Source organism: Osmerus mordax, chromosome 14, assembly GCF_038355195.1.
Source record: "Osmerus mordax isolate fOsmMor3 chromosome 14, fOsmMor3.pri, whole genome shotgun sequence".
Taxonomy (NCBI): Eukaryota; Metazoa; Chordata; class Actinopteri; order Osmeriformes; family Osmeridae; genus Osmerus; species Osmerus mordax.
Window position 1 is genome coordinate 17030871 of NC_090063.1, and position 10924 is coordinate 17041794.

The following is a 10924-nucleotide window of genomic DNA, read 5'->3' on the forward strand; positions in this document are numbered from 1 at the left end:
GGAAACACATTAGAGACTGGAGAGGCTTGGCTGGACACTCTCTCTCCCTCCCACACAGACACACACACACACACAGAGAAACACACACACCGAGAACACACACACACACACATGAAAGGGGGGATGGAAAGAAGGTGGGTGGTGAGATGGATGGAGGGAGAAAGTGAGATATCGTTTAGGAGTGTTGATGCTGTGAAGGAGGGAGAGAGAAAAGAAGAGGGGAGAGTAGAGGAGGACCCGGAGAAGAGGAGAGGAGGAGAGGGAGAAGAGGAGAGGGGGAGAGGAGAGGAGGAGGACCCGGAGAAGAGGAGAGGGGGGAGAGGAGGAGAGGGAAAAGAGGAGAGAGGGGAGAGGAGAGGAGGAGGATGAAGGGAGTCTTACCTTCAGTGGGGTTCACGGAGGCAGGGAGACAGTCCCAGGAGAGAGACCAGGATGGACAGGGATGAGGAGAGAAGATTGCCTCGATGCCTCGGCCCTGAGGACACACACACACAAATATTAACACTGGGAACGATACCAAGACACATAAACTGTAAACACAGGACATGACACATAAACAACATACTGTATATATGAATACTGGACATTATGCCAAGACACACACAGGTTTGTGTGGCTATTCTTGTGTGGACAAATCCTAACCCTAACCATAAAACCATCCCTAACTCCCAACCTGTTAGGTCATTCTAACTACACTCCCTCTAAAACCCTCGAACAGTTTACTATTCTTGAGGGGAATTCAGGTCCCCAAAAGAACAGTTAAACATGCCCACACACACACACACACACACACACGTGCACAATATATAGACATTTTGGTATGATACCATAACAACACACACCCACACACACACTTTCATGTACTTTAGGTATGCACACACACACAGAGCAAAAGCTGATCCCCTGGAGACACCAGCAGGAGACAGCGTTGTGGGTCTCTCTCAGCTGGCCTGCGCAGGAGCTGTCAATCAAGGCAGCCACACACACACACACACACACACACACGGCTGAGGAGCAAGCAGCACTGTGGCTGACATGGGCCTTCTTCAGGACGAAAACCAAAATGAGTTACCACTGGCCATCACAGATATTCTCAGCAGGACAGGGGAGGTGTGTGTGTGTGTGACTGCTGGCTGGTTAGCAGCGGTGAGGGATAGCGTGTCACACGGTTTAGAGTGGAGCCCTCTCTCTCTCTGTCTGTCTGGCACTGTGTGCCTTACGAGACACACAGTGACACCCTGCCAGGACGGTTAGGAGGTTGGCTGCAGTGCAGCTGCTGTCATGGCTGGGCACTGTGGAGCCTGTGTGTGTGTGTGTGTGTGTGTGTGTGTGTGTGTGTGTACCTAAGAATGTGTGTGTGTGTGTGTACCTAGAATGTGTGTGTGTGTGTGTGTACCTAAGAATGTGCGTGTGTGTGTACCTAAGAATGTGTGTGTGTGTGTGTGTGTACCTAAGAATGTGTGTGTGTGAGTGTGTACCTAAGAATGTGTGTGTGTGTGTACCTAAGAATGTGTGTGTTGTGTGTTGTACCTAAGAATGTGTGTGTGTACCTAAGAATGTGTGTGTGTGTTCACTGCAGCGCATCTGTGTCTAAACACATTTCAGCGAGCTATGTGTTACTTTTACGACACCCCTCCTCCAGCTTCCTGCCACAGGCAGTCACATGACATGAGTGTGTGTCAAATACAAAAATCTAATCAAATTTATTTGTATAGCCCTTTTTACACGCAAGCATGTCACAGAGGGCATTTCGGCATGCTTACCCAGACTGGATGGCAGGCCAGGAGAGGAGCAGGGAGAGACCAGCAGAGCAGGAGAGACCAGCAGAGCTGAGGAAAACTAGAGGAGACCAGTAGAGACTGTAGCAGTCTCACTCTAGGGGGGCATATATCGCAAGTGTCAAGAGTGTCAACGACAACGCCAGCGATTATAGGAAGAGTGAGTGTGTGTGTGTGAGTGTGCGAAGATCGCTGTTCGATTCGTAACCCATGGCAGGGCAGTGAAAACCGGCGGTAAAAGTTATGGCTGCTTCGTCTTGAGGACTGTGTGTGTGTGTGTGTGTGGTGTGTGTGTGTGTGTGTGTGGAGGAGGGAAGGAGGCAGGTGGTTCAGAAAGACCCTGGGTCTCTGAGGGATATTAACTCTCCGGTGAAGCGATAGAGAAGTGCCGTGAGGGGGTTTAGAGAGAGACAGGAAAGATGCCTCTTTCAGATCTTTTCATAGCTAGTAGAAGGCTGCTGCTCCATGTACGGAGAAAAGGACATGATAATAAAATCAATTTGGCTCGAAGAAAAGATTGTCTCACAATAAATAAATAAAAACTTTAACAAGTACAGAGACGAGCTTGAAGAGGTAACTCAGTAGATTAGGACACTCAATAACTGACTATAGCGCATGAAAAGGTTTTATGTTTGAGTTCAGGGGAATCATAAGCAAGAAGAGGCCCAGATGGACTGTGTGTGTGTGTGTGTGTGTGTGTGTGCGCATGCGTGTAGAGAGAGGACATGTGTGTGTGTGACTGCTATAAAAGAGCCTCCATGAGTCTTTCCAACAACTGTCTCCTGAAACCCCACAGAGAGAGAGAGAGAGAGAGAGAGAGAGAGAGAGAGATGAGAGAGAGAGAGAGAGAGAGAGAGAGAGAAAGACACACAGAGAGAGAGAGAGAGAGAGAGAGAGATGAGAGAGAGAGAGAGAGAGACAGACACAGAGAGACACAGAGAGAGAGAGAGAGAGATGAGGAGAGAGAGAGAGAGAGAGAGAGAGAGAGAGAGAGAGAGAAGAAAGGCAAGGAGAACAAGAGGGGAACAATCAAAAGAAGTACGGTGAAACCACAAAAGAAAATCAATTACTTTCAGTTTAGTCATCGTGGGTCTGGGGCCTCCGACGAAGGCCCCCCTGGCCCGGTCCCCAGGCTTTCCTGCTGCGCTTCACCGATCAGGAGAGGCTGCGCTGGGGCAGGGGGGGCCGGGCGAGGGGGCCTGCGGGGAGGAGAGGACCAGACCACAGGCCTCGGCAGCCAGGGCGACCCCAGGAACTTCCTGGACGCGGAGGTACCAGCGCAGCAGGAGGGGCAGCTGGGATAGCATGCTGGAGGACCCCTGGGTCTGGAGGGAGATCTGAGGGACAGAAAACAAAGAGAGAGAGACAGAGAGACAGGGAGAGAGAGGAAGGAGAGATGATTGAGTTAGTTAAGTGACCTAGGAGGAGTGACATCTCTACTGAACCGAGAGTCCAGGATCCCCATAATGGCACCACAGCCCTGAGGAGACATGAGACAGAGATGGGGAGAGAGAGTCAGTCAGTAAGCTAGTCAACCAGCCAGCCAGTCATCCAGCGAGCCAGCAAGATGCCAGATTGAGTCTGAAACTGGAACCCGCTGACACGAACACTCTGTGGGAGTCAGGTGGCTGAGCGGTTAGGGAATCGGGCTAGTAATCAGAAGGTTGCCAGTTCGATTCCCCTGCAGTGCCAAATTACGTTGTGTCCTTGGGCAAGGCACTTCACCCCTACTTGCCTCAGGGGAATATCTCTGTACTTAATGTAAGTCGCTCTGGATAAGAGCGTCTGCTAAATGACTAAATGTAAAATAAACTAGTCACTCACACACACAGCCATGGGGTTTAAACAGCGTGGAATCACTGTAGAATCCACTACCTGGAAACAGGAAGAATACACTGGTGGGTTTGAAATCAAAAGATGGGGAGATGTGAACTACCAGATTTTAGAAAAATGATACTTTCCATCTGCCATGGAGAGACTTTGATTGTACAGTCACTCCGGGGACCTACCTAGCAGGCGGAGAGAGATGTGTGTATGTGGTGTGTGAAAGAGTGTGTGTGTGTGTGTGTGTGAGTATGAGTGTGTGAGTGCACCCGTCTAGCCCAGACAGTCCTCCGAGGCGCCACACATCATTTGAGACGGCCCTCATTATGAAAGGGGGTCGGTTGCCACAGCAATCAAGGTGTAAATAAAGGACGAGTGACGAGGTGGCACTGAGAGCTCTTTTGTTACCACGGTAATGAAGACGGCACTGTCTATCCGTCTCAAGTGGTTGTGGGAGACTGAAGGAAGGTCTATATTAGGCCATCCCACAGGTGGGAAAGGTAAACATGAGGATTTAACACGGGGGAAATGAAATCTGCCTTGTGTTTGGGCAGCATGCAGGTAGGAACCAGGAGTTATTACTGCACACGCTGGCTATGGTGCCCGACTGCCCGGTGTGTTTACATTTGCCGTCTGTGTCTCTGGCTAGGTGCCCGGGGGCCTGGAGAGGAGACACCCAGGACGTCTGGATCAGTTACAGGCTTCATACGGAGAGCGATGAGGATCCCTAACCCTAACCTCTGCTATGAGGATCCAGGCCCATGTATGGAAGGAGTCTGGAGAGGTCGATCTCCACAGATGGCAAAAGTACAAACATCCTTCACTCAAGTAGGGGAGTCAGGTGGCTGAGCGGTTTGGGGAATCGGGGCTATTAATCAGAAGGTTGCCAGCTCGATTCCCGGCCGTGCCAAATGACGTTGTGTCCTTGGGCAAGGCACGTCACCCTTCTTGCCTTAGGGGGAATGTCCCTGTACTTACTGCAAGTCACTCTGGATAAGAGCGTCTGCTAAATGACTAAATGTAATGTAAATGTAAGTAGAAGTACAAATACTCATGTTTAAAAAGACTGTGGTTAGTAGGACAGCAAAGACTAAAAAGTAGCCATTTTGTTTAGTCGACCTGTTTTAGTGTCACCCTGGTAACAGGACCATACATCAATACAGAAAGACACTATAGAGCATTCGCCCTGGAATACAATTTGTTGCCGACAATTTCAAACATCTCCTATGGCCGTGGATGATCATGTCTCTTCTCTCAGTCATATTAACATCGCTAACTCCCTCAGTCTCATCCATAACGTACATTTTTGGTTTCTTTTTTCAGTAGAGTACATTAGAGTATAGTAGAGTCCTCATTAAGTATTCATCAATTATGTTAACTTGTTTTGGACACTTTTGAGCAAATCTTTTTCTCAGAACGTTTTTGTGAAAATATTTTTTTCAATCTTTAGAAACTCTTCACATTTGTTTTTCAACCTTTCAAAACAATTTTCACAAACTTGCAAAACCTTTTTTCAAAATATTTTTTGACTTTCAACCTTTGTTGAAACTTTATTTATTTTTCAACCTTTGAAAACCTTTTTCACACACATAGTGAATGAGAGGACAGGAGAGAGGAGAACAGAGAAGCCTAAAACAGAGTAGATTACAGCGGATAATAAAAGTAATTATAAAACTAAATTCAAGGGGTGGTAGATTTGCCATTGAAAAATGAAACCTACTCCCCCTGAGTTAAAGAAGTAAATAAAAAAAGATCAAATAAAAGCTGATTAAAACTTGTGGTCTCACCAGGAAGTGATGTATGCAGGGCAGCAACACCATGTCTGTCAGAGTGAAGTAAAGCCCCTCCGCAAAGACATGCTCCAGGGCAGGCAGCGCTGCGGTTTTCACCTTCCTGATCTCAGAGCACTCTCTGGTGGATGGAGGTGTAAACTGCACCCACCGAGAGCTTGGCCAGTGCAGCCTGCAGCTCTAGCCCGTCCGAGGGCTCCGGGTTCAGGGTAGGAGGGCGGGGGCGGTGCCTGAGCTCTCCTGGGGAGTCTGGAGGTCAAACGTAACATTCTCAAAAAAGGAGCGTTTATGGACTAGATATAAAAAGGGGGAATAATCCAGCATTTCTGAAGGCTTTTACAGTCGTTTAAGCAACAAGCTAAAAAGTATAATAATCTACTTATATCAAGTACATAGTTCTTAGTTTCATAAGCCCAGAACTCACCTTCTGAGGATCTGAACCCTCCTCCTCTTTCTTCTTTCTCAGGCGTAGTTTCTGCCGGCGGATCTTGTCATTGTTGTGAACCTTGACTGGCTCGCCCAGCGTCTTCTCTAATTGGAGGATGGCGTCGGGGAGGAGCAGGGATTGGTCGGAGGGCCGCAGGAGGAGGGACTCCACAGCTGAGGGGATGCTGAGTTCACACAACCTGGTCCACGGGCTCACCTGGGGGAGGAGAGGGAGAGGAGAGAGGGGAGGGGGAGTTACTGTATATCAAGAAGTTCCAGGTTCAAATCCACCCCAACTATTTGGATGAAAGCGTAATCTAAACAAACACTGTTTATAAGCATGATTCCCGTACCTCAGCGCAGGCTTTCAGACACGTTGCTCTTGAAACCCAGCAGTGCAGACACGCCCCCCCTGCAAGAGTCAGCCTCCACCGTCCTGCTGACGATGTGTCTGAGCACCACAGCCAGCCCAGCCCTGCAGTAACCTCCCTGCCCCGTCCAGCACGGCCGGCAGACGGCAGCCCCTCACCAGCCCGGGGGAGGTCCCTCCACGCACACCTCCGACACCCCCAGGAACTCTGGCACCCGCGTCCCCCAACATCGGGGGGAGGCGCGGGGGGGGTTGGAGGAGACGGAGGAACACTTGGAAAGACTTGCACTCGCAGTAGGAGAGGAGGAAGAGAGTGATGGAGGTGTGGAGAGGGGAGATCGGAGGTGGAGGGGTGGTCTAGGTAGAGGGCGCTCTTGCTGCGGTGTTGAGTCCGTTTTCTCCCATTTCGACCAACGGCTTGTTGACGTCTGTTGATGTTAATTCTCGTTTATAACATACAGTTCTTCTCAACTTACAGTTGGTAGGCTTATTCAGTTCTTAATGACCCAAGAAGGTTAATTTTCCGAGTCCTGTATTAAACTTAAAATGGCATGGCGATGGTGTATGTTCGTGCAAGCTAGGTGGCTCAAAATCTGTAAAAAAACAACAACAACACAACGATGCAGTGTAGCAACATTGAACCATGGCAAATTTAAGATTGTGTTCTCCTGTTTTTCCTTCAGCTTCAACCGACTATACAACTTTACTACTAAAGTAAACAACCAAATGTTCATGGTGTACTGTATTACTGTTAGTTCATGACTCGTTATACACGTTATACAACGCGGGAGGTAAAATACTTACAGTGTGAGTGTTGTTTTCCTTGTTTCAACAAACCCACGTTGTTTTGAACGCAACTGACTCTGTGTAACACTTTAAGTCGTCCGGTTTAATTTGTAGTCAATTAAAAACAATTACAGGGCTCTATTGCAAAATTATTTATCATAAATCCCTTGCATTTAATATAATTAAAATCGAGATGTATAAAGTTGAGATAATAGTTTAATTTAATTGAGTTGAGCCAAACGAAAAAATAAAACCTCACGTTGTTTCTTGGGACGTATATAAATGCTGGACGTGTCGGGCCGTAGTAGGAAGTAAAGGCGTTTCTTGCCACTACTGTCGCAGCAGTAATGCCAGCGTCACTTGTTGTGTTGTCACTAAACATATGTCCTGATTAACCATAACATTGTGAGAAAAACACGTAGTACAAGGTAAGGTAAACAGACACGACGATCTCAAACTGCACAGCTAGGAACGCAAGCTTGTCTAGCCTCGGTAGCCTAGATGCTAGCTGGCTATCAGCTACATTTCTACTGAATGATGGTCAAGACTTCAGTACTGTATGATCACTTCCTTATTTAGCTACTAACTAGCCACATACGTATTTGCTTTATCAAGTTACATAATTAACTTGATATGTCATCGATTCCCTTTGTGAACTGAAAACACAGCATTAAAACGGCTGTTATTGTGGCCGCTTTCCCAGTGTCGGTCATGGGCTGCGTCGGTGAGTCTGGATTTGGACCCTGTCTTCTTGAAGGGGTTGGGTGGTACCTGCACTCCAAGAGCAAAGACTCCGCGGAGAAGCTAAAAGCCCCTCCTGGACGAGTCTCTCTCCGGAAGAAACCACCGACTCGTCCTATCGATCTCTACAGAAGGTAGGATACTTGAGCGCAGTGGAGATAGTAGAATGGACTGTGTAGTAAAGGTTTGGGCAAGTGTTACTTATATTCATTGACAGTGCGGACATTGCTTCGGTTGCGATTGTTCTCCCAACGTCAATTTTCAATGTGTTGTAAATATACTTTTTGTAAGTCTTGTACCCAAAAAAAACGTAATCTTGTGGTAGTAAACCTTGTTTTGCTGTCTTGCATAGGCAAACTGTTTCTTGTCTTTTGTAGCTTCAGCACTGAGTGTGGACTTTGTGTTGGTAGGAGGTGGAGGTGTCCAAGCTGTCGGTTTCTAAGATGAGCAAGCAGGACTCCAAGTCGTCGTCCAGCTCGTCCTCGTCCAGCAGCAGCAGCGGCAGCAGCAAGTCCAGCAGCTCAGACAAGAGCAGGAAGGAGGTGGAGAAGAGGCCTGCTGAGAAGGTGAGGACTGAGGGATGGGCTCTCTGGAGAAGGAGAAGGCAGGGCACAGATTCATGGTGGAACGTGTCTGTTGTGGTTGATTGGTTTGAAGTGGAAGGCTTGGAAGACAATATTGTTGCACATACAAGTGCCCGATACAGGAGAAGTCTTGTTGACTCAATATTTTCTCTCATCTTTTCTTTCCTCACCCCCCTCCCCCTTCTCCCTCCCCTACCCCACACCCCTTCTCCCTCCCCTTCCCCACACACCCCTTCTCCCCTCCCTGTCTTCTCACTTTCCCTTGCCTCGCTCCTCACATCTCCCCTCATCTCACCACCCCCCACCTGCTCTCCCTGTCCTCTCTCCCCTCCCCCCTCCCCAGGTGCGGGTGGTGGAGCAGGGCGAGGGGCCTGACCCCCCTAAGAAGCCCCGGGGTGGAGAAGCAGGAGAGCAGCTCGTCCCCGGTGACCGTGGCGACCAGCCGGGACCTGCCTCTCGCCCTGCCGGACCTGTCCAGCTTCGACGAGACCAGCGCCGACGATTTCGCCATGGAGATGGGCCTGGCTTGCGTGGTGTGCAGGTGAGGGGGGAGAGAGAGGAGGGGGGAGCATAAAAAGACTACAAATCAGACCCCCCACACACCCCGCCCCAACCCTCTACAGATCAGCCTTCAGAATCCACACGTTCTAAATACTTCCTGTCTGCCTAAACCCACTTCCCTGTCTGTCTTCTTCTGTGGTGGCGCCCCCAGGCAGATGACGGTGACTTCAGGGAACCAGCTGGTGGAATGCCAGGAGTGCCACAACCTGTACCACCAGGACTGCCACAAGCCCCAGGTGACGGACAAGGATTGCCAACGACCCCCGGCTCATCTGGTACTGCGCCCGCTGCACGCGGCAGATCAAACGCATGGTGAGGATGGATGGGGTCAGGGGGGTCACACAGGGGTCAAACGCATAGTAAGGGTGCTCAGGGATGAAGATCAAGGGTCACCGCTCTACCCTCTCCTCCCCCCACAACCCCCCCTCCTCTCTCTCCCCCACCCCCCTCTCCTCTCTCTCTCCCCGACCCCCCCCCCCCCTCCTCTCTCTCCCCACCCCCCCCCTCCCCTCCTCTCCCCACCCCCCTCCTCTCTCTCCACCACCCCCCCACCTCTCTCTCCCCCACACCCCCCCCCCCTCCTCTCTCTCCCACACCCCCCCCCTCCTCTCTCTCCACTCACCCCCCCTCCTCTCTTTCCCCACCCCCCCTCCCTCTCCTCAACCCCCTCCTCTCTCACCCCCACCACCCCCACCCCCTCCTATCTCTCCCCCCCACCCAGGCCCAGAAGACCCAGAAGCCGCCCCAGAAGACGTCCCCCCGTGGGGGGGGCCAGTGCCCCCCTGGTGAAGGCGGAGCTGCTGGTGAGGACAGCAGGAAGGGGAGGAGCCGGCCGGACACCAGCAGCACCTTCCAGGCCTTCAAACGCTCCGAGGGGAAGGTGGGACACACACACACACACACTGGAGAAGTTATTCATGTTGTAAGCTCCACAGCTGTGTCATACTGGAGATGTTATTATGATTGTTGGTTCTACAGCTGTGTGTTGTGTGTGTGTGTGTGTCTCCAGCCCTCCACCAGTGTCTCCTCCACCCCCCCTCCGTCTCCAGCTCCTCCCTCCCCTCCTCCAGCGGTCTGACCGGCTTGGGGCTGCCTTCGGAGCCAAGACCTCCTCCACCGGGCCCCCTTCCTCCAAACTCCCTCCCCCTTCCTCCTCCTCCTCCTCCACCCCCAGCAGCAGCAGCAAGGCTGCCCCCCCCCCGGCCCCCCCTCCGGACAGAAGCCAGTGGTACTGTCCGGCCTGGCCGGAGCCAAGTCGTCCCTGGGCAGTACCAAGTTGGGGGGGGGCAGCAGCAACAACGGCTCCGGTTCTACTTCTGTGCCTCAGAAAACCCCCCCCCCCTCCCTGACGGGGGGCAAGCAGGGGCTGAGCCGCGCCCCCAGCGGGGAGGGGAGGGGGGGCGGGGCCAGCTCTCCCCGGCGGGGGGTCCCCGAGCCTGGGGGGGAACGGGGGGGGGGCGAAGGCGGCAGGGGGGGCTGGGGCGGCGCCGGGCGCGGACAAGACACCCGACCTCCCAGGAGTCGCAGCTGAACGCTCTGAAACGCCTGCAGATGGTGAAGAAGAAAGCTGCCCAGAAGAAACTGAAGAAGTGAGGGAGGGGGGGAGAGAGGGAGGGAGTCAGGGAGAGTGAGAAAGAGACGGAGGGAGGGGAAAACAGAAGGGCAGGGGGGTAGAAAGAGATGGCTCAAGTTAGAAAGGTTTGCTTATAAGGTGTATGTGGAATTGATTTAGTAGATGAACAGATGGATGGATGGATGGTGGGATGATCAGAAAGGAACACGGTTGTCAGAAGTCCAGATGCGTCCAGTGAAGATAGGGGCACCAGTCCGGTCACAGTGTCGTGTCGAGAGGAAATACCGTTAACATGGAATCAGCCCAGTGGAACTGAATACTTGAATTTTTACGTTCAAAAATATGAAATGCTGCTGGCAGGGCCTTGTGGGTCGTGGTCGGCGTGGCAACCGTGTCAGCGGCTCTTTGTTCGACCCCAACTGGATCATCAATGTCACGTTTTTTTTTTACTGACGGAAAAAAACTAATAAAATGCCTCTATGAAGTTGTCT

The 10924-nt window shown here is 51.3% G+C and overlaps 2 protein-coding genes across 2 annotated transcripts in view; one reads left to right on the forward strand and one right to left on the reverse strand.

The window, feature by feature from the left end:
- gstcd (glutathione S-transferase, C-terminal domain containing) overlaps positions 1-7356 on the reverse strand; it is a 30051-nt gene extending 22695 nt beyond the window's left edge. Inside the window, 9 exon segments of the mRNA XM_067251101.1 lie at positions 382-475; positions 2849-3115; positions 5390-5521; positions 5523-5662; positions 5834-6035; positions 6172-6195; positions 6197-6298; positions 6300-6545; positions 7309-7356. Coding sequence (XP_067107202.1) covers positions 382-475; positions 2849-3115; positions 5390-5521; positions 5523-5662; positions 5834-6035; positions 6172-6195; positions 6197-6298; positions 6300-6545; positions 7309-7356 — 1255 coding nt within the window.
- A 155-nt stretch (positions 7357-7511) lies between these two features.
- On the forward strand, positions 7512-10917 carry ints12 (integrator complex subunit 12). The gene is given in 19 exon segments (XM_067251102.1): positions 7512-7526; positions 7678-7740; positions 7743-7787; positions 7789-7815; positions 7817-7849; positions 8126-8281; positions 8643-8693; positions 8695-8840; positions 9012-9111; positions 9113-9172; positions 9582-9617; positions 9619-9669; positions 9672-9740; positions 9870-9893; positions 9896-9943; positions 9946-10053; positions 10056-10274; positions 10276-10365; positions 10367-10917. Coding segments are annotated over 19 exon segments (1428 nt in total). The 3' UTR covers positions 10454-10917.
- Positions 10918-10924: the final 7 nt, after the last annotated feature.